The following is a 27,753-nucleotide window of genomic DNA, read 5'->3' on the forward strand; positions in this document are numbered from 1 at the left end:
CTAAGGAAAAGGAGATTATCAGGTAAGTAATCTCAACATTTCTGATCTATTAGTTAAAATTTGTAACCTATCATTAAAATCATCCTGAAGACTGGAGGGTGGCCAATGTAACCCCAATATTTAAAAAAGGCTCCAGGGGTGATCCGGGTAATTATAGACCAGTGAGCCTGACTTTAGTGCCGGGAAAAATAGTGGAAACTATTCTCAAGATCAAAATTGTAGAGCATATAGAAAGACATGATTTAATGGGACACAGTCAACATGGATTTACCCAAGGGAAGTCTTGCCTAACAAATCTGCTTCATTTTTTTGAAGGGGTTAATAAACATGTGGATAAAGGTGAACCGGTAGATGTAGTGTATTTGGATTTTCAGAAGGCGTTTGACAAAGTCCCTCATGAGAGGCTTCTATGAAAACTAAAAAGTCATGGGATAGGAGGCGATGTCCTTTCGTGGATTACAAACTGGTTAAAAGACAGGAAACAGAGTAGGATTAAATGGTCAATATTCTCAGTGGAAAAGGGTAAACAGTGGAGTACCTCAGGGATCTGTATTGGGACCGGTGCTTTTCAATATATATATAAATGATCTGGAAAGGAATACGACGAGTGAGGTTATCAAATTTGCGGATGATACAAAATTATTCAGAGTAGTTAAATCACAGGCAGACTGTGATACATTACAGGAGGACCTTGCAAGACTGGAAGATTGGGCATCGAAATGGCAGATGAAATTTAATGTGGACAAGTGCAAGGTGTTGCACATAGGGAAAAATAACCCTTGCTGTAGTTACACGATGTTAGGTTCCATATTAGGAGCTACCACCCAGGAAAAAGATCTAGGCATCATAGTGGATAATACTTTGAAATCGTCGGCTCAGTGTGCTGCAGCAGTCAAAAAAGCAAATAGAATGTTAGGAATTATTAGGAAGGGAATGGTTAATAGAACGGAAAATGTCATAATGCCTCTGTATCGCTCCATGGTGAGACCACACCTTGAATACTGTGTACAATTCTGGTCGCCGCATCTCAAAAAAGATATAGTTGCGATGGAGAAGGTACAGAGAAGGGCAACCAAAATGATAAAGGGGATGGAACAACTCCCCTATGAAGAAAGGCTGAAGAGGTTAGGGCTGTTCAGCTTGGAGAAGAGACGGCTGAGGGGGGATATGATAGAGGTCTTTAAGATCATGAGAGGTCTTGAACGAGTAGATGTGGCTCGGTTATTTACACTTTAGAATAATAGAAGGACTAGGGGGCATTCCATGAAGTTAGCAAGTAACACATTTAAGACTAATCGGAGAAAATTCTTTTTCACTCAACACACAATAAAGCTCTGGAATTTGTTGCCAGAGAAGGTAGTTAGTGCAGTTAGTGTAGCTGGGTTCAAAAAAGGTTTGGATAAGTTCTTGGAGGAGAAGTCCATTAATGGCTATTAATCAATTATACTTAGGGAATAGCCACTGCTATTAATTGCATCAGTAGCATGGGTTCTTCTTAGTGTTTGGGTAATTGCCAGGTTCTTGTGGCCTGGTTTTTGGCCTCTGTTGGAAACAGGATGCTGGGCTTGATGGACCCTTGGTCTGTCCCAGCATGGCAATTTCTTATGTTCTTAAGGGAGACATCCTGTTTGGGGACAAGCTTCGGGAAACCGTATCCCAGCTTAAAGAATTGAACATGGCAGTTTTGTCCCTAACTTCCCTGGCAGAACAACAGTCCTCAACCAGGAATAATTACCCGGCCTACAAGAAGTCCTATTTCCAAAGGCATCCCTTCAGGCCGTACACACCCTACCGTCCACCGGCATACCAGCAGCCGCAACAGTTACAGGCCAGGAATAAACCAAGAGCCAACGTCAATAGAGACAACAATAGGGCAACAACTCAAAATCGCAACATGGTTTTGAATGGGACCCAGCCGTAGCTATCATTATCGGGGGGGGGGGGGGGCAGACTATCCAAATTTTATTGCTCTTGGGAAGCAATCACATCAGACCATTGAGTGTTAAGCATCATTCATGAGCGGTACAGGTTAAACTTCAAAACAAATCTATCTCTCTCGCACCTGGTTCCCTCAGGCGATACCACTTGTAAGCGCAACTGTTGCAAAGGGAAGTGGACTCACTACTTCAACAACAGGCAATCCAAGTGGTACTTCCACACTGATGCAACAAGGGGTTCCTATTCCCAATACTTCCTTATTCCGAAGAAAATGGGGGAGGGGGGATTTGCCCAATTTTGGATTTGTGGACTCTCAACAAGTTTATTTGGAGGGAGAAGTTCAGGATGACATCCCTCAAGTCCATTCTGCCTTTCCTGTAACTCAATGATTTGATGTGCTTGCTGCATCTCCCACAAACTAATGCACCGTTCTTCATGGCGCTACCTGTTTCCAGGTCAATATGCGGCATTACCATTACAAAATTCTCCCCTTTTGACTCTTGTCCACCCCGAGAATTTTTACAAAATTTTTAGCGGTAATGATGGCCCACTTGAGAAGGAAGGAAATTCAGCTATTCCTTTATCTGGATGATTGGCTTCTGGTATCATCAGAGGTGACTACTCTTCAGACACACTTGATGGACATGATAAATTGCTTAGAAGGTCTAGGATTAATGATAAACTATGAGAAATCTAGCTTTCAACTAACACAAACTCTTCAGTTCATAGGAGCAAGCATAAATACTATCATCGGAAATATATTCCTCCTAGCATACAGGGCTCAAACCTTTCGCACTCTAGCAACACAGTTTAAAAATTATGCATGCCCCTCGACACATCAAATCTTAACCCTTCTGGGCCACATGGTGGTAGCTATATATCCGGTGCCTTACTCTCGACTGCATATGTGGGATTTCAAAGCCCAATGGACCCAATTTACTCAGCCATTATCCAAAAGAATGATACTGGCCTGAGCAATGAAGGACATTTCATGGTGGCTATTCCCACCAATCCTTTCAGTGGGGGCCCCGTTCCTCAGCTTGGTACACCGACTTGTTCTGACCATGGATACATCAACAAGGGGTTGAGGAGCTCATTTAAGGCACAAGATCTTTGGATGCCATCAGAGAGAGCCCTATAGATAAATCTTCTAGAGTTGAGAGCGGTAAAGAATGTCCACCATATGTTCCACGACCAGCTTCAGGGAAAGAACATGATGATCCATAAGGACAACCAGGTGACCATGTTTTACATAAACAAGAAAGGAGGGTCAGGTTCCTGGATTCTCTGCAAGGAAGAAATTCAGATCCTGGAAAGGACAGAAGCACACTCCATCTCATTACAGGCAACCTATCTCCCAGGGATCATGAATACCGAAGCAGAGAGACTCAGCAGAATATTCCATCCCCACGAATGGGCTCTCAACCAGGTAGTAGCGGACGATCTCATTCCTCCCATGCATGGACCTCTTCGCGACGATATACAACAGGAAAGTTCGAGCATTTTGCTCGATCTATCCAAACTGGGAACAATTTGCCCAAGATGCATTCCTCATTCCTTGAATGGAAGGACTCTACTACACTTATCCCCTGTTATAACTAATATCCCGAACAATCCAGAAATGCATCGCGGACCTGATCCTCATTGTTCCAGCATGGCCATGACTATCTTGGTCCACCCATCTAGTTAGACTATCCATCACTTGTTCGACTATCCATCCATCTTGTTAGGAAACAGCATGGATCCGTTAACTCAGGAAGAGGGTCCACTGTTGCACCCCATGCACTTCTCCCTTCAGCTCACAGCTTGGAGATAGAAAGGGGAGTATTAGACCACCTTTAGTTGCCTGCAGGAATCCAAGACATCTTAGTGTTGGCTAGAAAGGCTTCCACAAGGAAAAACTGTCAAGGCAAATGGCAGTATTATATGACTTGGTGTGGTGATAAGAGAATAGACCCATTCTCCTGCTCACCAGAAACTTTGAGTACTTGCATACACTCTACCAAGCAGGATTGGCAACAGGATCTGTCAGGTCCATGTGAGCACTATAGCAGTGTATCATCGCCCATTCAATGGCCTTTCCATATCAAACCATCCTCTGGTGTCCCATTTCATGAAGGGGATCTTGAAGTTGAGACCGCCTGAAGCAAAACCTCCATTTCTTTGGAATATAAATCTTGTTTTGGAGCAGCTCATGCTCCCACCCTTTGAACCCATGGATAGTAGCCATATGAAATATTTGACTTGGAAGGTAGTGTTCCTTGTTCCAGTAACTTCAGCAAGACAGGTCAGTGAGCTGCAGGCTCTGGTTTACTCCATATTTACAGTTTCACCATGACAAAAGTAATCTCTGCTTTTCATTTAAATCAAGCCATCACATTACCCACTTTTTTTCCCAGAATCACATAAAATGAGAACATAAGAACATAAGAAATTGCCATACTGGGTCAGACCAAGGGTCCATCAAGCCCAGTATCCTGTTTCCAACAGTGGCCAATCCAGGCTACAAGTACCTGGTAAGTACCCAAACACTAAGTAGATGCCATGCTACTGATGCCAGTAATAGCAGTGGCTATTTTCTAAGTCAGCGATTTCCAACTGGTGTGTTGCGATACACCAATGTGTTGCCAAGCACTGGTAGGTGTCTTGCGTACTACCGGTCTCCTGCTGCTCTTCCTTCCTCTTTCTTCACCGAGCGAGAGGCAGACAATCTTCCACAGCCCGGGCGTAAGCAGCAGCAATCAGCACGTTCAAGCCTAGGTGGGAATGGCAGCAGTGTTATTGGAAGCTTGCAACTGTGGCTGGTCTTTTCTTTATCCCGCTTCTGCCCCCATGCCCTAGAACAGGAAGTGATGTGCAGTGGGATACACGGGAAGAAAAAGGAGCCATGCTGCATTGAAAAGTAGTGGCAGTAGCATTAGCCCCGAGCAGTAGCATGGGCCTGGAGCAAAATCAGAAAAAGCCGGCAATCGGCAAAGAAGACAGCAGCATTAATCCCCCATGGCCAATGGGATTCTTCTTTCTTGGCCTGTGGGGGCTGGAGGAGGAGGCTGCTGCAGCTATTTGTGCTCTGCGGAGGGGGGCAGGAAGTAAGGGATAGAGAAAAACAGCCAGCCAGCCTGTGTGTAAGAGAGAGAGAGTGTATGTGTGATTGCGAGCTGTGTGTAAGTGAGAGCATGTATTTGATTGAGAGCATGTGTGTAAGTGTGAGAGAGAGAGCATATGTGTGATTGAGAGAAACTGGTCAGAGATGTGATGTGTGTATATGTGAGAGACAATGAAAGTGAATGGTCAGTGAGATGACTGGTATGTGTGTGTGTGAGAGAGAAACAAAGAATAAAGTACAAAGCACTATGCACCATACATAAACTAATACATAATGAAAAAGCGGACTGGCTAAACACTGCACTATGGGTACACGTACCATACAGGAACCTTTGTTCAGCAAACAAAGTTCTCTTAACCATTCCCTCAGTCAAGACAGCGAGAATAACCCAGGTAAGAGAAAGGGCATTGTCTTTAGCAGGACCCGCACTCTGGAACACAATGCCTTTGGAGACCAGATTACAGAGAGACCCCAAAACATTCCAGAGAAGGCTTTTTAACAAGCCTTTTATAAAGAGACCGGAGAATAGAAAATACACTGGAAGAAACAGAAGAGCACCGGCACACAGCACTATTCTCATAAATGTGCATTACAATATTTTAACAAATTGAGTACACAATGAATGTAATAATATAACACAGTAAATGTGATTATTTTTTTTAACCTGTAAAAGTACCTTCTAGGTACACCTGGCCAGAACCTTCCTCACTAAACATTTGTACGTATTTTTATGATTTAATGTAACCGAAATATAATGGCACCTGTTAGAATGTACTATAGTACGCTTACTCCAAACTTACTTATGTGCCTACTTGTAAACTGTTGCAATGGTATATAACTTAGCGACGGTATAAAAAAGACTTTAAATAAATAAAAATAAATAAGTATGGGAGTGAGAAGCTTGTGTGTGTGTGTGTGTATATGCATGAGAGAGATTGGTTTGGGGAGGTGATTGGTGTATATGTGTGTGTATGAGAGAAAGAAAGTGATTATGGGAATGAGAAGGCTGTGCATGTGGAGAGATCAAGCATAGGAGTGAGAAACCTGGGTGTGTGAGACACAGCATGGGAGTGAGAAGCCTGAATATGTAAAATAGAACATAGAAGTGGGAAGCCTCTGTGTGTGTGACTGTGTGTGTGTGTGTGTGTATGAGAGAGAGAGACTGGTTGGAAAGATGACTGGAGTGTGTGTAAGAGAGACTAGTCGGGAGATGATTGGTGTGTGAGAGACAGAAACTGGTCATGGGGGTGTGACTGGTATATGTGTGTGAGAGTGTCAGGGAGACTGGTCATGGGCCCTAAGGAAGAGGACCATGAGGACAGAGTTTCAGCCACTACTGCTGCTTCTGGTGTGTGCTACTGGCCTGCGTGAAAGAGAAGTAGGAGAGCTGCTGAAGGGAGTAAGTAAAGGTGACTTTTTAAGTTTATTTTTCTTGATTGACTGCCATTTTAGTTATTGAATATTATATGATATGACTGCTGTTTTGAAATATTTTATTGGTGTTTGGAGAACTTTTAATTGTTGGATATTATTCTGTTCATAGCTGTTTTGAAACATTTATTCTGTTTATTAGTAGAATTTTACAATTATTTCTGTGTGGGGATCTATAGCTGCTTGGCTTGTTCTGTTTTCTTAATAGGACATGTATTGGTGTTGAGGGCCTGATTTAATATTTGTGGTGTTGCCTTTTCATAGGTAGGGTTGTTACTGTTTGAGTGCATTCCATAATACAGGTGTAACTGTGTGCAAACTAGTTTATGTGCATTTCTGAAGATCCTGGGAGTATGTTAGATCGGTTCTGTGTGTGAGACCGAGGTGAGGTATTTTACTAGCATGTAAATGTTTGTATCAGTCTTATGTGTTGTGTTTTCTCAAGAGGACATGCATTGGTGGTAAACTCCTGTCTTTTCATAAGTAGGGCTATTGAGCCTGGTGGAAGAAGGAGTTTGTATTGCTGTTACTAAGATGACACCAGAACCAGAATATCTTTTTTGTAGGGTGAGTTTATGGGGAATGTCTTAGTTCTGCTTTACATCCATTATTGTGGATCAGGGAGGGTTCCTGCGGATGCAAACTGTATTTTTACATTTAGACCTATGATGGTCATGTGTTCAGTGTGTCACGCATGTGAGAATCATCTGTCAGGCGTGTCCCGACAGAAAAAAGGTTGAGAACCACTGCTTCATGCAACAACCACTTTAAAAGTGTCAGTGCTTGCCTTTGAAAAATCACTTTTGCATTCCCTATGACCTAGACTAGGGGTAGGTAAACTATGACCCATGGGACCCTTGCCTCCATCCCTTGTGACTCCATGAATCCCGGTCTGCAGCAGTTCCAGTTTTTGTACACCTCCTCCTGCCCACACCTCTCTGTTCTTGCTCTCCTAGCTACTGGCACCTGGTACTTATTTATTCATTCACTGCTAGGTGGGATCAATCCCTGACAGTGCAGTGAATAAATGAATACTAAATGCCGGTAGGCTTTTTCTACTGGCATTAGTATTTAGCCAAGACGGGAGGAGATAAGACTATGTTCCACTCCTGCTTAGCTTGAGGAAGGCTTTCAGGGGTTCAGTGGAGGGGGTGTGGCCACTGGATGGACGTGAGGATTGGGAAATGAGGCAGCTAGGTTTTTTTTTTAAGCAGGGGTGGGGCATTGGGTGGCTGCAAATATTTTTTTAAAGGCATAGAGGAAGGATCAAGATGGAGTGGGGAGTTTGGATCTCTGGAATCTTTTTTATTCATTTTAATACTGGGAGGGGATAGGATCAGAGTGCAGTAGTGAACATAAGAACATAAGAAAATGCCATACTGGGTCAGACCAAGGGTCCATCAAGCCCAGCATCCTGTTTCCAACAGTGGCCAATCCAGGCCATAAGAACCTGGCAAGTACCCCAAAAACTAAGTCTATTCCATGTAACCATTGCTAATGGCAGTGGCTATTCTCTAAGTGAACTTAATAGCAGGTAATGGACTTCTCCTCCAAGAACTATCCCTGGCATCTTTTAGTTTAATACTAGGAGGGGGAGCTTTATGGTTTGTTTACTTAATTGGATAGTACTGATTTTCAAAGTGTGTAAATCTAATCGGTCATTCAGCAGCATTTTTAACTGGATAAGTACCGCAAAAAACATGGATAATGAAGGTACTCAGTTATTTTTAGTCACAGTGGGGCTGTTGAATATTTACCACTATGTTGATAGTCTCCAATGAAATTATGGGAAATTCTATGTATTAACCCTAGGCTTCTGTGTGCATGCAAGATTTTATATTATAGTAAGAACAGTACTGCATAAAGTATTCATATAAATAATAAGTATTATATTTTCATTCATAGGTTAACAACATCATTTTCTCCAAATGGACCAAAAGCTGATGGTGATGGTACTAATAACCACATCTATTTTAAAGCACAAATGCCTCTAGTTGCTCAGTGTCTGGATCACTGTAGGGCAGGGCAGGTACAGTATCTATAATAGGCTCACATTTTATGGTGCTTATTTTAAAGCTGTTTGCATGTGTGTGCAAGTTGTTAGAAAATGCTTTCACAATAACATTCCTCTGCACTCAGGCAGGCCAATCCCCACAAGTAGATTATGCACCTCTACCAGCAGATGGAGATAGAGTAAAAGCTGACAATACAGATAAATAGCCCTGCCCTGACATCAGCCCTCCAGTGTTCTCTGTCTCCAGAAGATGGTGGACATGCTATTCCCTACTGGGGATTTCTTGTAGTAAAAAAGAGGAAGATTTAAGAAGAAAAGGAGAAGTTTATCACACCGCTTGTACTCATGAGGTAACACCAATGGGTCCCTCCCTCAGTTGAGCACCTTTAATCCAGCAGCCTTTTTTAGGCATGGATTTAAAAAAAAAAAAACAAAACCCCCAAAAAACAGGGGAAGCGGTTGATGGTCGAGAGAGGCTCGGTGGTGAAGGCTTTTGCCCTCTCCCTCTGTAGCCAGAGACCCAGTCATATTCTCAGCCAGGACCGGCTGGGCTCAGGTAAAAAAAAAAAATGTAAAAGTAAATGAAGAGCAGAAGGCAGAGAATAGGGAGGTTTTATTCCTTTCTTATTGACTGTTCCTCCCTTGGCATGAATGGTAGGCATCCTTTCCTTCCTCCTTCACACTTCTCTTGGGAGTTTAGTGAGGTGCGGTGGTGGCGCAGGCGAGGCAGATTGAGCCACCTCTTGCTAGACTCTGCTCACAGGCTTGATACTTCGAGCTGCGTGGTAGGCCTCAGCAGCATTTGTGTACTTGTTTGTGCGCATGATTGCCACGTGGCGGTGTGGTGACGTAGACGTGAATATGCATACCTACTGGTGCGTACAAGGGTATGGTATATATTCCCAGCCTATATTTGCAGTACGTCTATTTGAGACTGAGCATCAACTTGAGCATGTATTGAGCGCCTGCCCGAGCACAATGAGTGTCTACCTGAGCATATACTGAGTGCCAACTTGCACATGCACAGCTAAGCGCCTACCTAAGGGCATAAGGAGCTCCGAATTGAGCGAGTATGGCGCACCTACTTGTACATGTACTGAGCGCAGACTTGAGTGCTTTCTGAGCTCTTATCTGAGTGCATGCTGACTTGAGCGCTTGCTGAGCGCCCACTTGAGCAAGTACTGGGCACCTACTTGAGCGGGAGCGTGCTATGACTGTGCTTGAATGCTTCTTTTATTTGGGCGCACAAGGGAAGTGAGGCAGTATGGAGCCAGTGACAAATAAGTCTAGTGATCTGTGCTGCCTGCTATATAACGGCAATATAGCCAAAGAATTCTGCGAGCCTATGCCAGCACTGCCTGGCTACTGGGCCTTTCCCCTGATCAGGGGGGACTAGAGCTGAAAGCAACTCATTACAGGTGTCCCCTTCTTAAGTTGATTCTAGGACGGAAATGTCTTCAGGAGATGTTCAATCCAAGAATGTCAGATTGTGAGGCCTATATTGCCTGATATAGGCCCATCCTCCTTCTCCTGAGTGGAATTTTCCAGGGACTACAGTGATTTCTGCAGGGGCGCCCAGCAGAGATGGTGATACCTTTAAAGTGGTGACATATACCCAGTGGTTGTTACGGCGTGCAGGCACCTCGGTTAAGAAGTCCCCGATGATTTGCAGGAGGATGTGGATACAGACTATTCTAGCAAAGATTTGTGTTTCTCTCCTCTGAGGGGGAAATCCCTTTGGATTTAGAGCCACATAGAGCTTTCATAGTGATGAATTACAGTCTGTTATCTCAGACTCTGAAGTCGCTTGGTATGGCTGGGTTTGACTCTATGGGTGCGCAAAAGATGGATCCCTTTTTGGACACTCTAAGCAAGCTTCTTGTTTCTTTCCCCTCCTGGATGCAATTCAAGAGCTGATTGCCTTTGTATGGGGCACTTAAGAAGCAAACCTTAAAGGGGGACACGCTTTGGCAGGCTGTATCCCTTAGAACCGGTAGTGAGGGAACAATTACTTTTTCCGAAGGTGAAAGTGCTGGTGTGTTCTGAGTCTAAGCAGACCACCCTTCTGGTAGAAGGAGGGGAAGCTCTAAAAGATGCTTAGGATAGGATAATTGAAGCTATCCTTTAGCAGGTCTTGAGACCATGGTATTAAATTTGCAAATTGCCTCTTGCTGCTTTCTGATGGCTCGGGTGAGTCTGTCTCTCTCAGGAGCCTGAGGGAGTGGGGTTGAATAGCAGAGCGTTGTTGCAATTGGGGCAGCTTCCTTTGTTGATGCGGACTGTGATTTAACAGCAGGTAGACATCAGCTGTGGTTGCAAAATTGGTAGGCAGATACAATTTCTAAGTCCAATCTTACAAGGTTACCCTTTAAGGATTCTTTTTTATTTGGAAGTGAGTTGGAGAACATTGTACAAAGATGAGGGGAATCCCAGGTCCCTCATTTGCCAGAAGATAAGAAGTTGGCATTGCGTCTTTTTGGGCAATAGGCCATGTTAGAGGCTGCAGGTGTTGTCATCCCTATAGGGGAGTGACTATACAGAGGTCTCATTCTCTTGGGTAAGTCTCAGTCCATTCAATCCAGGAAGCCTCAGAAGAAGGCAGGATCCAGGAGAGGAGCACATCTTCTGTCTTGCCTTTATCAGAGCTGGGTCCAGATCATGTCGGTCTAACAGGCTCTGGAAGTGTTAAGTACTTAAGAACATAAGAAATTGCCATACTGGGTCAGACTGAGGGTCCATCAGTCCCAAAATCCTGTTTCCAAACATGGCCAATCCAGGTTACAAGTACCCAGGTTAAAGTAGATCCCATATTAATCAACATGGATTCAGAAAGGGACATTCTACAGAAACACTTTTATTATCTTCTTTTGACACTTTTTTCCGCGCTTTCGACTCATATTCAGATTACATTATAGCTTTCTTAGATATTTCATCAGCTTTCGATACAGTGGATCATCAAATTCTCATCTCAAGTTTAAAAACCATAGGCATTACAGGAACAGTTTTGAACTGGTTTTCATCATTTCTCTTGGACCGTCCTCAACAAGTTAACTATAATCAGCATTCTTCCACCCCTTATACCATTAATTCCGGTGTCCCTCAAGGTTCATCACTATCCCCCATTCTGTTTAATATATACCTCCTTCCTTTATGTAACATTCTATCTTCTCTCAATTTACAATTCAAAATCTATGCAGATGATATCCAGTTTTTTGTCCCATATAAAACATCCTGGTCAGCGACACTATCCATGGTTTCTCTCTACTTATCTACCATAAACTCCTGGCTCTCTCATAACCGGCTGAAACTAAACTCTTCAAAAACTGAAATCATACATTTATGCTCTATCTCAGACTCTTCAATAGGTCCACCACCACAACTGTTAATAAATAACACCACTATTCCCATAACACGCCATGCCACAAACCTAGGAATAATCATAAATTCAGATCTCTCCATGAAACAGCATATCTCCTCACTTACTAAAAAATCTTTTTAAAACTACGGCTTCTAAAACACCTTCGACCATTACTTTTCTACCGTGATTACAGAACTATTCTTCAATCTCTAGTCTTTTCTGGACTAGACTATTGCAATGCACTTTACCTAGGACTACCAGATTCCTCACTATATCCCCTTCAATTGATCCAAAATAGTGCAGCCCGAATACTAACTAGGACTCCTCTACACAACCATATCACCCCGATCCTGCAATCATTACACTGGCTCCCCATAAAGTTTAGGATAAAATACAAAATTCTCTCCACCATCCATGGCTTAATTCACAATCCAACTTCTACTTGGCTCTGTTCTTTATTACGGATTTACAAACCTGCATGACATTTAAGATCACTCACTCAAAACCTCCTAGATATTCCCTCACCCAAACAAGCCAGGCTAGATGTTACCAGAAAGAGAGCCTTCTCGGTAGCTGGTCCTATTCTTTGGAATTCACTCCCAAATCCTCTCCGGTCAATTTCAAACTCTTCTCATTTCAAAAAAATCACTCAAAACTCATTTGTTTCAACTCGCATTTAAAACACTTACACAAGATCAAACATAACATTCATCATACTCTATTGACTCATTTATAACCCCTACTCATTCCACTTTCCTTCTTTCACCCCCCTCCCTCCCCCGTTAGCTACGTCGTCAATTTTTCATCTCATGTCCCCCCCCCTCCCCCTCCTTCCCTTCCCACAGCAATAGTAAGTCCCATGGCAACAATTTTTGTTTCATTTATTTTGAAGAAATAATTGATTTATTTTTATTTATTTATTTTTTAATTTTATTTTTATTAAACATTTCATTTTTCAAAAGGATATTACACAGCATTTAGCGAAACGTATTATTATACAAACTTTTAAAGGAAAAAACAAATCATATGCCCATACAGCTGTGATAACCTAGATATTTTTTATCAGAAATATAAGATTCTGGTAAAATGAAAAGAGCAGACTTCTATAGAATTCAACATCAAATATTAATATAAAGAACCATGTACATCCATTCCATCCCTAATTAACTAAGGTATTCTTGAGCTAAGAGTCCAGATATGAGCGCAGTTGTTCCGGCAAATTAAAAACATACCTCATATTTTGAAATAATACAATACAATGACAAAGGAAGCGTAGAATGAATTTGGCACCTCGTTGGGTGACCCTATCCCGCATTGAGAGAAATTCTCTTCTTCTAATCTGAGTGTTATAAGATATATCAGGGAAGATTCTGATGGGATATCCATGGAAATTAACATTCTGATATTTAAAATATAACCTTAGAACTATGTCTCGCTGAGACATATCTATAAATTGCACTATTAAAGTAGCTCTTGCCTTGATCTCCATATCTGATGATTTTTCTAATAATTCTGACAAATTTGTGTCTTCCTTTTGGTCTCCCTGATTTTGATTTTGATCCTGTGTACCTTCAAGGGGCACAGGTTGAGAAATGTAATATATCCTTGATATTATAGGAATAGTTGTTTCTGTGTATTTTAATACCTTAATAAGATAACTCCTAAATAACTCCTTGGGCGATAAGTGAGTTTTAGGAAAATTTAGGATTCTCAAATTGACTCTTCTAATCTGATTCTCTAATTGCTCAATTTTTTCTGCGTGAATCTTCTCAGATTAGATTAAATTCACTTGTACATTTTCTATTTCCTTTGTTTTAACCCCCAAGGCAGTTACCGAGCCCTCTATCTGTTCTATTTTTGTTTGCATTATCTTATTACTACTCAGGCCATCCTGAACAAGTTTAGCCAATTCGTTGATAGATTTTTGCATAGAAAAAATCATGCTTCCAATTTCTTCTAAGGTAAATTTAGTAGGAGTAATCAATACAACATCCTGCTTTACTCCCACCTGGTCTCCCTCTAGCTCCTTCTCCTTAGATGTCATTACGGGGCTAAATTCTTCCCCCCCCCCCCCCCCCCTTCAAAATTCAGGGGAGAAGTCAAATTCAGTCTAGGTACTTCGGAGATAAATTCTCCTTCCCCTTTCCCCGTAGGCGGTTCTGGTGTTATAGGGGCACCAGGGCTCAATGATGTTTCATTGAAACAAAGGGGAAAGCAGACAAGTGCTTAGCAGTGCATGGTTCGGAGGGAGGTATCTTTGAAGGATACTAATGAATCAGAGTTAGAGCATCCCAACAGAGAGGTTTCAATATAAGCAGAAGAAGTTCATTTGTCTATAAGTAAAGAATTGCCTGACCTTAAAATTTCGAATTATCCCTATCAACTGAAAAGCAGGCTGTTAATACAAACAAAAAACACATGTTGAAATGTCTGTATGTCAATGCCAGAAGTCTAAGATGTAAGATGGGAGACTTAGAGTGTATAGCAGTGAATGATGAGATAGGCTTAATTGGCATCTCAGAGACATGGTGGAAGGAGTAACTAATGGGATAATGCCATACCAGGATAAAAATTATATCTCAATGATAGGGAGGAGCAACTTGGTGGGGTGGTGGTGCTTTATGTCCGGGATGGCAGAGAGTCCAACAGAATAAGGATCCTGCAAGAGACTAAATGCACAATAGAATCTTTATGGATAGAAATCCCATGTGTGTGTTGCGCCTGTAGGTCGCAGACGGCTGCGACCTCTGTTGCTCGCTTCAGTGAATCTTGGACACTTAGCGACCTCTGCCTCTTCATGCCGCCCTTCTCGGCGTTCCTGGGATGGTGTGGGCAAACCCGTCCGCCATCTTGAATTGGGGATCACCTAAGACGTGCGCGTGCCAGACTCTATCTTCTACATGTCATGGCCAATGTGTATTTAACCTTGCCAAACTAAGCTACCTACGAGTTAGTAAGGACTTCCTTCCTGCTGATTTCCAACCCTTCTGTGACGCTTCGCTTCGCTAAGTTGAACCTTCCTGACTCAGAGATTCGAACGCCTTAGGTACCCGCTCCTCGGGGGCCTTGTTACGTTCAGGATTTCCGCTCCTTGGAAGGCCTTCCTGCCTAGAGTCTGTCTCCTTCTACTCTGGGTGTGTCTGGTTCAGCCTTGTGAGTTCGCATTCTTATCCTATGCTGTCGAAACCTCCGGTGTACCCCGTGCTTTGGCCACTACCATGATCGTTTCAGCAACCTTCCAGGCATACTTCAGAGTGAGTACCATCCTTCATTCAGCTCTATGGACCTCCTGCACTACTCTCAACCAATCTCCTGTGATTCTCGATGTACCCCGCGCTGCGGGCCACTACCAGGGTTATCATCATAGAGCTACCGTTACTCTGGACTGTGTCTCTCTCTCCCACTTGGTGGGATTCCAAACATTTCCAGTATAATAAAGTCTTTTGCTACTGTGTCCATCTCAGCTGAGGCCACGCCTATCGTGGTGAGTCCGCCATGATCCAGGGTCCACAAACAAAACAGTTCATAACAGAGTGTTAAGGAAGAGTTTAGCAATAGAAGTGTATTACCATCCACTTTGCCAAAATGTTGAGATGGATGATGAAACGCTAAGAGAAATTAGGGAAGTTAACCAAATTGGTAGTGCAGTAATGGACATTTCAATTACTGCGATATTGACTGGATAAATGTAACATCAGGACATGCTAGAGAAATAAAGTTTCTGGATTGGCATAAATGACAGCTTTATGGAGCAATTGGTTCAGGAACTGACAAGAGGGAGCTATTTTAGCTCTAATTCTTAGTGGAGCACAGGATTTGATGAGAGGTAATGGTGATGGGCAGCTTGGCAATAGTGATCATAACATGATCAAATTTGAATTAATGACTGAAAGAGGGACAATAAGTAAATCCACGGCTCTAGCACTAAATTTTCAAAAGGGAAACATTGAGAAAATGAGAAAATAGGAAAAAACTGAAAGGTACAGTTACAAAGGTTAAGAGTATACAACAGGCAAGGACATTATTAAAAAATACCATCTTGGAAGCATATTCCCAATATATTCCAAGCATTAAGAAAGGTGGAAGGAAGCCAAATGACTGCCGGTATGGTTAAAAGATGAGTTTAAAGAGGCTATTTTAGCCAAAAGGTCTTCCTTCAAAAACTAGACTATCGATCCATCTGAAGAAAATAGGAAAAAGTGTAAGCATTGGCAAGTTAAATGTAAAATATGGATAAGACAGGCTAAAAGAGAATTTGAAAAGACGTTGGCCGTAGTTGCAAAAGCTTGTAATGAAAACTTTTAAAAATCTATCTGAAGTAGGAAGCTTGCAAGGGAGTCAGTTGGACTGTTAGATGATTGAGGGGTTAAAGGGGCATTTAGGGAAAATAAAGCATTTGCAGAAAGACTAAACAACTTTTTTGTATCAATATTTACTGAGGAAGATTTTGGGGAGATACTCATTCCAGAGACAGTTTTCAACTGTGACGATTCAGATGAACTGACCCAAATCATGGTGAATCTGGAAGATGTAGTAGGCCAGTTTGTCGCACTGAAGAGTAGCAAATCACCTGGACCAGATGGTATACATACCAGGGTTCTGAAAGAACTCAAAAATGAAATTTCAGACTTATTTGTAACTTATCATTAAAATCATCCATTGTACCTTAAGACTGGAAGGTGGTCAATGTAACCCCAATATATAAAAAGGGCTGCAGAAGTGATCTGGGAAACTATAGACCAGTGAGCACAACTTTATGCCAGGAAAAATCATTGAAACTATTATAAAGAATAAAATAACAGAACATATAGAAACATACAAATGAAACATAGAAATGACGACAGAAGAAGACCGAATGGCCCATCCAGCCTGCCCAGCAAGCTACGTACTTTATCCTTTTTTTTTAAAAAATCTTTTTCTATCACCCACCTGTTACTATTGGCTTCCAGTACCCTCCAGCCCTAATTCCCCTCCACCCCACCACCAATGTAGAGAGCAGCGCCGGATCTGCATCCAAGTGAACATCCAGCTCAATTAGGGGTAGCAACCACTGCAACAAGCAGGCCACACCCCTGTCCCATACTCTTACCCACCCCTTTTTTTTTGGAGATGGCATCCCTCCATCCTTCCGCTCCGTGAAGGTGGAACACCAACCACTGGCATCCCGCTCCGTGAATGCCTCTGTGGCTACTGCCGCTCCGTGCAGCGTTTTGCTGCCTTTTTATTCACGTCCTCTAGACTTGATGGACCCACAGTGTTTATCCCACGCCCCTTTGAAGTCCTTCACAGTTTTAGATTTCACCACTTCCCCCGGAAGGGCATTCCAGGCATCCACCACCCTTTCCGTGAAGAAATACTTCCTGACATTGGTTCTTAGTCTTCCTCCCTGGAGCCTCAGCTCGTGACCTCTGATTCTGCTGATTTTTTTTCTGATGGAAAAGGTTTGTCGTAGTCTTTGGATCATTAAAGTTTTTCAAGTATCTGAAAGTTTGAATCATATCACCCCTGCTCCTCCTTTCCTCCAGGGAGTACATATTTAGATTCTTCAATCTCTCCTCGTATGTCATCCGATGAAGACCCTCCACCTTCCTGGTCGCCCTTCTCTGTACCGCTTCCATCTTGTCCTTGTCTCTTTGTAGATACGGTCTCCAGAACTGAACACAGTACTCCAGGTGAGGCCTCACCAAGGACCTGTACAAGGGGATAATCACTTCCCTTTTCTTACTCTATATTCCTCTCTCTATGCAGCCCAGCATTCTTCTGGCTTTTGCTATCGCCTTGTCGCATTGTTTCACAGACTTCATATCATTAGACACTATCACCCCAAGGTCTCTCTCCTGCTCCGTGCACATCAGCCTTTCCCCCCCCCCCATCGAATACAGTTCATTCGGATTTCCACTCCCCATATGCATGACTTTGCACTTCTTGGCATTGAATCTCAGCTGCCATATCTTCGACCACTCTTCCAGTTTCCTTAAATCCCGTCTCATTCTCTCCACTCCTTCCGGCGTGTCCACTCTGTTGCAGATCTTAGTGTCATCTGCAAAAAGACAAACCTTACCTTCTATCCCATCCGCAATGTCGCTCACAAAGATATTGAACAGGACCGGTCCCAACACCGATCCTTGCGGTACACCACTTAAAACCACTCTCTCTTCAGAGAAAGTTCCATTTACCAGTTTAACCTGGGACAAGCTGGACAAGAAGTGGGATAAGCTGGACAAGAAATGAAAACACAGACAGGAATTATTCACAGAAGCCCTCCACAAAACTTATAAGTAATAAGCAAGAATACTTAGCCACAATGAGAATTCAGTTGCACAAGAGAAATCAGCTCCAGCATGTGCACTGGCAACAATGGTTCTCCTGCTTCTCTAAATTTACCTCTCCCAAGGTCTGAGACACACCCAATCCAGTTGGATCAGGTCACTTCAAGAAGTTTGTCTGTCCTTTTTTGTAAATAGTTTTCAAACAGTCTTTATGCTCCAATATTAAGATCTAAACAGATTATTTGTGCCAGCTAACTCCAAATGAGAAATAGAGTTTCAGATTAAAAGCTGGAGTGGTTTTGGTTTTTTTTTTTGTTTTAAATCTTAACTCTACAGCAGAGTAACCAAACAGTATTCTAGTAAATTAATTTGCTAATATCTTACTATAAAGAAATGAAAACACAGACAGGAATTATTCACAGAAGCCCTCCACAAACTTATAAGTAATAAGCAAGAATACTTAGCCACAATGAGAATTCAGTTGCACAAGAGAAATCAGCTCCAGCATGTGCACTGGCAACAATGGTTCTCCTGCTTCTCTAAGTTTACCTCTCCCAAGGTGAAACATGGTCGTAATAGATAAGCATGATTTAATGGGAAATTGCCAGCATGGATTTATCCAAGGGAAGTCTCGCCTCACAAATTTGCTACATTTTCTTGAAGGGTAGAATAAGCATGTGGACGAAGGGGAACCTGTAGATGTGGTGTATTTGGTTTTTCAGAAGGTGTTTGACAAAGTCCCTCATAAGAGGATTCTATGAAAACTAAAAAGTCATGGGATGGGAGGCGATGTCCTCTAGTGATATGCAAACTGGTTAAAAGATAGGAAATAGAGAGTAGGATTACTTGGTCTGTTTTTCACAGTGGAAAAAGATAAAGGAGTGCCTCATTGATCTGAACTTGGACTGGTGCTTTTTAAAATATTTATAAATAATCTGGAAAGAGGTACAATGAGTGAGATGATCAAATTTGCAGATGATACAAAATTATTCAGAGTAGTTAAATCACAAGAGGATTGTGATAAATTGCAGGAGGACCTTGCAAGACTGGAAGATTGGACGTCCATATGGCAGAAGCAATATAATGTGAACATGTACAAGGTGATACATATAGGGAAAAATAACTCAAGCTGGAGCTACACAATGTTAGGCTCCATTTTAAGAGTTACCACCCAGGGAAAAGATCTGTGTGTCATAAATGATATTATATTGAAATAGTCAGCTCAGTATGCTGTGGTGGTCAAAAAAGCAAACAGAATGTTAGGCATTATTAGGAAGGGAATGGGGAATAAAATGGAGGATGTCATAATGCCTCTGATTCACTCAGTGGTGTCACCACATCTTGAATATTGTGCAATTCTGGTCGCCGCATCTCAAAAAATAAATAGCTGCAGTGGAGAAAATATAGAGAAGTATGAACAAAATGATAAAGGGCATGGAATGGCTCCTCTATGAGGAAAGGCTAAAGAGATTAAGGTTGTTCAGCTTGGAGAAGAGACAGCTGGGGGGGGGGGGATATGATAGAATTCTTCAAAATCATGAAAGGACTTGAACGGATAAATGTGAAGCAGTTATTTACTCTTTTGGATAATACAAGAACTAGGGAGCACTCCATGAAGTTAGCAAGTAGCAAATTTAAAACAAATCGGAGAAAATTATTTTTTACTCAATTAATTATTAAGCTCTGGATTTCGTTGCCAGACAAAGCAGTTAGGGCAGCTAGCATAGCTGGGTTTAAAAAAAAAGGTTTGGACAAGTTCCTGGAGGAGAAGTCCATAAACTGCTATTAGTCAATAGGGAATAGCCACTATTATTAGAAGTAGCATGGGATCTGTTAATGTTTGGGTACTTGCCAGGTACTTGTGACTTGGATTGGCCACTGTTGGAGACAGGATACTGGGCTTGATGGACTCTTGGTCTGACCCAGTATAGCATATTTTGTGTTCTTAGAGGTCATAGATATAAAAAGAATTGGCCTGGTTTCAAATAGTGCTGACAATGTTGAGATTACTTACCTGATAATCTCCTTTTCCTTAGTGTAGACAGATGGACTCAGAACAAGTGGGTATAGTGTGCTTGTGCTAGCAGTTGGAGACGGATTTGACGTCAGCACGGGTACATATACCCCCACAGGAAGTGAAGCAACTCAGTAATCTTCCTTGCAAAAGCTGTTATGGATATATGTGTACTGACGATCAATGAATTAGTGAAACAGGATTCCCCTGACCGATTGATAGTAGCTGGAGACCGCCAGCATTCCCAACCGGAAGGTGTCGACACCTGGCAGAGGGGACGCTCTTATGTAAGAAAATGACATGGCTTACCTTGAATCGGTGAAACCCATGTATACCGGCAGCCGGGCGGGATGCTGAGTCCATCTGTCTACACTAAGGAAAAGGAGATTATCAGGTAAGTAATCTCAACATTTCCTAGCGTGTAGCCAGATGGACTCAGAACAAGTGGGATATACAAAAGCTACTCCCGAACTGGGCCGGAGGCTGCCTGAGAACTGCGTAGGACCGCCCTCGCAAATGCTGTGTCCTCCCTGGCCTGGACGTCCAGACGGTAAAATCTGGAAAAGGTATGGAGGGAGGACCATGTCGCCGCCTTGCATATCTCCGCGGGCGACAGCATCCTAGATTCTGCCCAAGAGGCCGCCTGCGCTCTGGTGGAATGAGCCTTGACCTGCAGAGGTGGTGACTTCCCGGCCTCTATGTAGGCCGCTCTGATAACTTCTTTGATCCAGCTGACGATGGTGGGGCGTGAGGCCGCTTCCCCTTGTTTCTTCCCACTGTGAAGGACGAACAGATGGTCCGTCTTTCGTACTGCTTGTCATTTCCAGGTATCTGGGCAGCAATCTGCCGATGTCGAGATGGCGTAGCAAACGCCCTTCTTCTGATTTCTTCAAACCTGCCGTAGTTGGCAAGGATATGGTTTGGTTTAGGTGAAATTGTGAGACCACTTTAGGTAAAAAGGAGGGAACCGTGCGAAAATGGATAGCCTCTGGAGTGATTCTGAGAAAGGGATCACGGCAGGACAGTGCTTGTAGCTCCAAGATGCGGCGTGCTGAACACACAGCCAGCAAGAACACCATTTTCAAAGTTAGAGAACGGAGAGACAGGCCCTGAAGTGGTCTGAAGGTGACTTCCGCGAGGAAATCCAAAACTATGTTGAGGTTCCACAGGGGCACTGGCCACTTCAGTGGCGGACGAATGTGCTTGACTCCTTTCAGGAAGCGGGAAACATCTGGGTGCGTGGTAATGGTCTTGCCATCCCTCCTGGGACTGTAGCAAGACAGCGCAGCCACCTGAACTTTGATGGAGCTTAGGGAGAGACCCTTCTGAAGCCCATCCTGCAGGAAATCCAAAACAATCGGGATTGTGGTCGCATGTGGATTGGTGCCATGAGTGTCGCACCAGGCTTCAAATACTCTCCAGATCCTTACGTAGGTGAGGGATATGGAAAACTTGCGAGCTCGGAGGAGTGTGTCTATCACCGGCTCCGAGTAACCTCTTTACTTCAGTCTCGCCCTCTCAATGGCCAGACCGTAAGAGAGAATTGAGCTGGATCCTCGTGGAGGATGGGACCCTGACTTAGCAGGTCCCTGAGAGGAGGCAGGGGAAGGGGCTCCCCTGCCAGTAGTCTTCTCATGTCCGCGTACCAGGGTTTTCTTGGCCAGTTTGGTGCCACTAGAAGAACTAGGCCCTTGTGCTTCTGAATCTTGTGTATAAGGGCGCCCAGCAGGGGCCACGGAGGAAAAGCGTATAGCAGGGTCCCTGGAGGCCATGGCTGAACCAGGGCGTCGATCCCGTGAGAGAACGGATCTCGCTTGCGGCTGAAGTATCTGGGTACTTGAGCATTGGACCTGTCCGCTAGTAGGTCCATGTCCGGAATCCCCCACTGATCCACAATCATCTGGAAGGCTGTGGGGGACAGCTGCCATTCTCCCGGATTTAGGCTTTCCCTGCTGAGGAAGTCTGCCGCGGTGTTGTCCCTTCCGGCAATGTGAACAGCGGAGATGTCCTGGAGATTCGCCTCTGCCCAAGCCATCAGCGGGGCTATCTCTAGGGACACCTGTTGGCTTCTGGTTCTGCCCTGTCGGTTGATGTATGCCACCATGGTGGCGTTGTCGGACATCACTCTGACTGCTCTGTTCCGCAGTCTGTGAGCAAATCGCAGGCAGGCTAACCGGACTGCCCGTGTTTCTAGACGGTTGATGTTCCACTCCGAGTCTTCTCTGTTCCACCGCCCTTGGGCGGTGAGTTATTCGCAGTGTGCTCCCCATCTGCTCAGGCTGGCATCTGTGGTGAGCAGAATCCACGTGGGGGAGGACATCTTCGACCCCCTGCTCGTGTGGTTGGCCTGCAACCACCACCGTAGCTGGGTCCGCACTCTGGCTGGTAGAGGTAGTTGCACGGAGTAATTCCGGAAGCGGGGGCTCCATCGAGAGAGGAGGGAGCGTTGTAGAGGTCTCATATGGGCTCTTACCCAGGGTACCACTTCCAGGGTGGATGCCATGAGACCGAGAACCTGCAGATAATCCCAAGCTATGGGCCGACTGGCTCCCATCAAGGACCGTAGACGCATCTGGAGTTTTAACCTTCTCTTGGTGGTGAGGCTGACTTTGTCTGCCTGGGTGTTGAACTGGACTCCCAGGTATTCCAGTGATTGGGAAGGCTGTAGGCAACTCTTGTTTAGGTTGACTACCCATCCCAGGCTTTCCAGAAGAGTGATCACTCTGTCGGTTGCCCGATGGCTCTCCTCTCGTGATTTCGCCCTGATCAGCCAATCGTCTAGGTAGGGATGGACAAGGAATCCCTCCCGTCTGAGCGCCGCTGCTACCACTACTATCACCTTGGTGAAGGTCCCCGGCGCCGTGGCTAACCAGAAGGGCAAAGCCCAGAATTGGAAGTGTTGTCCCAGACCCTTGAAGCGTAGGTAGCGCTGATGATCCCGATGGATCGGGATATGCAGGTAGGCTTCTGACAAGTCTAAGGCCGTGAGGAATTCCCCTGGCTGTACTGCGGTCTTGACTGAGCGCAGAGTTTCCATGCGAAACCTCGGGACCCTTAAGTATTGGTTGACTGACTTGAGGTCCAATACGGGCCGTAAAGTGCCCTCTTTCTTGGGTACCATGAAATAAATGGAATAGTGCCCAGAATCCATTTCCCATGCAGGTACTGGGATTATGGCTTTCAAGGACAGGAGCTTCGCCAGGGTAGCTTTCAATACTGCCTTCTTGTGGATTGGACACGGGGATTCCACAAACCTGTCCGGAGGGATGTGATGGAAGTGCAGATAATACCCCTCTCGGATGATGGCGAGGACCCACTGGTCCGACGTAATCTCGACCCATCTGGGGTAGAAGAGGGTTAACCTGCCCCCTATGGCTCCGTCCCCCGGATGGATCGGCTGATTCTCATTGGGAGGCACGGCCAGGACCTGAACCCGAGCCGGCTCCTCTCTTATGCTGCTTGGTCCGAAAGGACTGGTTCCTGGCCTTAGGACGAGGTGCCTGGTAGCGACTCCTATAGGGAGTGAAGCGTTGGGAACTTCTCCCCCTGGATGGCCTCGGAAAGGCGCGCTGGTTCCTTTTGAACCTGTCTTCCGGCAGTCGAGGTACTGGAGAGGCGCCCCATGTGCTGGCCAGTTTATCAAGGTCGCAGCCGAACAGGAGAGAGCCCTTAAAGGGCATTCTGGTGAGGCGTGTCTTAGAAGGAGCATCGGCTGACCAGTTCCGTATCCAGAGCTGCCTCCTGGCTGCTACTGAGGATGAGACCCCCTTGGCTGTTGTACGGACTAGGTCGGATGCGGCATCCGTGAGGAACGAGAGAGCTGACTCCATGTCCGCTGCCGGAGCATTGTTCCTGACCTGTGAAAAACAGGAACGCGTCACCACTGTGCAGCAGGTTGCGATCCGCAAAGATAGAGCTGCCACCTCAAAGGTCTGTTTCAGGATGGCGTCCAGTCGCCGGTCATGAGGCTCCTTGAGGGCCGCCCCCCCCCCCCCTCAACTGGAATGGTAGTGCGCTTGACCACAGCGCTAACCAAGGCGTCCACCTGAGGGCACGCCAGCATCTCCTTGATTGCCGGGTCCAGGGGGTACATGCCCGTCAGGGCCCGACCCCCTTTGAATGAGGCCTCTGGCGCAGTCCACTCCAAATCTATCAGTTGTTGTGCTGCTTGCAGGAAGGGAAAATGGCGGGCTGTAGGACGAAGACCTTCCAGCACGGGGTTCTGCGTAGCTGCCTCCGTAGTGCTGGGGCCAGGATTAGCCAACTCTGTCAGGCACTGAGAAACCAGGTCGGAGAGATCTTCCTTGGGAAAGAACCGCTGCATAGTTCGATATGGCTCAATCCCCGAGGGAAGTTCCCCCTTCTCGGGGGGTTCGGACTCGTCCTCTGAAACATCAGGGTCCGCATGAGCCGGGCTGCCCTGAGGCGGGTGCCCGCGATAAAGGCGAGAAGGCCCAGGGGCAGGGTCAGCCGGAGCAGCAGCAGGGCCTGGCCGGGAAGCTGACTGCATCTGTACAAAGGCATGGATCCCTTTAAATAAATCCACCCAGGAAATGGAAGCGGTCTCTAGCCGTCTGGGTACCAGGTCCCCCGGGATTCCTGGTTGTTCAAGACTGCCCGCTAAGTCCGGGGTGGCCCCTGGGGAACTGTCGACAAACCTCGGTTGAGACTGGTCCTGGCCCGAGGCTCCCACGGCCTCCTCACATTGGGCAAAGGGAGTCTGGCTCCTCGCTCTGCGTGGCTCTAAGCTGGCATGCTGAGCAGAGGCCGAGAGCTTTCACGCCAGAATCAGGAGGCGCCGCCACAGGAGACGCCGGGGCGTTTAAATGTTCCATCGCGTCTTGCGAATGCAGGGCGCCGGCGCTTATGCTGCCAAAAATATCGCTCAATTACACACAATATGCGCTCAATAATATGCGGTCAGCAATATATGCTCAGTAATATACAATATGCGCTCAATAATATGCGGTCAGCAATATACGCTCAAAAATATACAATATGCGCTCAATAATATGCGTTCAGCAATATGCGCTCAATAATATACAATATGCGCTCATCAACAGGCGCCTATCATGGGCGCTCAATACCTGAACAAGGCAGACAAAATGGCGACCTCCATGGCGTGCCGCATGCAGGCAACGCCGCCGATCCTCGTACCTCGGAGACCAAAAAGTAAGAGATGTATGCCTTACCTGATCCTCGGCGCTTCCCGGCTGGAACCCCGGCGGTCTCCGGCTGCGGGGGGGAGAGGGGAAATACCTTCACCGCCGCGCTTGAGGAAATGCACCCGCTGCCTCTAAGCCGCCGAACTCGTCTCGCTCAGGGCTAAGTCCACGCCGGGACCGAGGCCTAGACCTCCGAGGGATCACGGAAATCACTCCGGGAAACTCAACTGGGGGAGGGACCCGAGGGTATCACCGCAGGAGTGCGGGGCTTGTCGTCTGTAGAAATTTAGTAAGTTAGAATGTAGAAAGTAGTATTGGAAAACACGCTCAGCGAGCGTGCAGGCACTCCAAACTGCTTTGGAGACGGAAATTACTGAGTTGCTTCACTTCCTGTGGGGGCATATGTACCCGTTCTGACGTCAGATCCATCTCCAACTGCTAGCACGAGCACACTATACCCACTTGTTCTGAGTCCATCTGGCTACACGCTAGGAAATGCTCCATTAATACATAGGATAGCTGTTGTTCTATGTATAACTGAATTCGTAATCATAAGAATTGTTTTCCTTTGATAAGCAGGGCTGAATTAGCCCTAATATGTGGGTGATATCATCCAGCGGCACCAAACAAATCTCTCATAGCTAGTAGAGCTTTTTCTTTACTGAGCATGTGTGGGAATTCCCTCTCTGGTGTTGCCTCGTGAGCCCCCTCTTCTCTCTGTTTTTTCTTTTAAAAATTTCAAAACTTTAAAGTTGCCTCACTACTTCAGCAACCCCCAAACAGCACTTTTCAGTGCTCCTTTAAAAAAAAAAAAAAAAAAATTTTTAATGTCTACCAAGTAAAAAGCCATAGTAAGTGGGTTTAAAGTCTGTTTGCAGTGAGAAAATGTCCATTACAAATGAACATGAACTCTGCTACCACTGTCTGGGTTCAGACCATGAGTCAAGCAAATGGTTATAGTTGTGGACAGTTGTCCGCATGAATGCAGTGGTCTAGATCTTGGAAAACGGAGGAACTCCATAAGTCTAATAGAAGCTGCAGTAGTCCTCTTCTTGAAGGACAACCTCATCTGCCTCACTCGGAACAGAGTTGAGCATCAGCTCCTCTAAAATATCTAATCTGGCAGTAAAACCAGCCAAATATGTGGGGGTCAAATAAACCTATCCAGCATGAGTTGAAGAGGAGACGACACCACTCCACAGAACCACTGGAACATCTGGCACTGAAGAAACAGAGGCACGAGTGCATTAGCACTGTCGACAAGTCTTTGACGCATTGAACTTCGATCCTTTACCTATTATAGCATCGATGCATTGTATTGCAAATCTTGCTACACAACTGTATGCTGATCAGGGTGGGCACTTTACTGGAGCTGATGGGGATATGATCCCCCTTCCACCACTGATTATTAGAGCACACTCACCAACAAAATAGCTGTTACTAGGTCTGCATCTAGAAACACCAGATTCTATTTGCTTTCTGGTGCTTCTCATTTCCAATTGGCCTCTAGTACAAATTCTGTAAAGCCCAGATGATATACAACATTCCATTCTAGTATCAGAAGATGATTATCCACCAGGTCAGAGGGCACATTAGCCATTTGACCAATTAGCAAAGTTTGTGAAAAATGTATTTGCCTTATTAGTGGCTAAGAAGGACACTAATCACCCTTTCCAAGATATCATCTTTGCTTTCATGAGAGGGAGTTCCAGAATCTCCAATACACATAGATTCTCCATCGGAACTCCCACAAGTTATTACTAGCCCATGGCATTTGCATGTAGTGGACTCTAGCCACTCCAAGGACATGCACCAGGAGTTCTGTTTGGGAAACTAGTAAACACTGAATGCCAACAGTCAATAAGAGAAACATTTTTAGTCTTTTATTAGAAACAGTATCTTATAATAGGAGCAGTACTTACCAAACAATTTAGAGTAAATGCTCCATCTCTAACTTGCACACCAATGAGTTAGTTTGTTTGCATAACATTTTCCTAATTGGTTGGCATTTTAATTTTATATATGTTAATGAGACTGGATTCTTTTAAGTTAAATGATTTCTTGTAAATTGAGCCCAGAAGGCAGAAATGAAACTCGGTGCTGACTAAGAACATAAGAACATAAGAAAATGCCTTACTGGGTCAGACCAAGGGTCCATCAAGCCCAGCATCCTGTTTCCAACAGTGGCCAATCCAGGCCATAAGAACCTGGCAAGTACCCAAAAACTAAGTCTATTCCATGTAACCATTGCTAATGGCAGTGGCTATTCTCTAAGTGAACTTAATAGCAGGTAATGGATTTCTCCTCCAAGAACTTATCCAATCCTTTTTTAAACACAGCTATACTAACTGCACTAACCACATCCTCTGGCAACAAATTCCAGAGTTTAATTGTGCGTTGAGTAAAAAAGAACTTTCTCCGATTAGTTTTAAATGTGCCCCATGCTAACTTCATGGAG

The 27,753-nt window shown here is 44.7% G+C and overlaps 1 protein-coding gene across 2 annotated transcripts in view; it reads left to right on the forward strand.

Moving 5' to 3' along the window:
- CCDC81 (coiled-coil domain containing 81) overlaps nt 1-27,753 on the forward strand; it is a 377,879-nt gene that overhangs the window by 178,850 nt on the left and 171,276 nt on the right. For both annotated transcript variants that reach the window (XM_029602264.1, XM_029602265.1), the window contains one exon: nt 8,381-8,504. In XM_029602264.1, the coding sequence (XP_029458124.1) occupies nt 8,381-8,504 (124 nt within the window). The remainder of the gene's footprint in view (nt 1-8,380; nt 8,505-27,753) is intronic.

Source organism: Rhinatrema bivittatum, chromosome 5, assembly GCF_901001135.1.
Source record: "Rhinatrema bivittatum chromosome 5, aRhiBiv1.1, whole genome shotgun sequence".
Lineage (NCBI taxonomy): Eukaryota > Metazoa > Chordata > Amphibia > Gymnophiona > Rhinatrematidae > Rhinatrema > Rhinatrema bivittatum.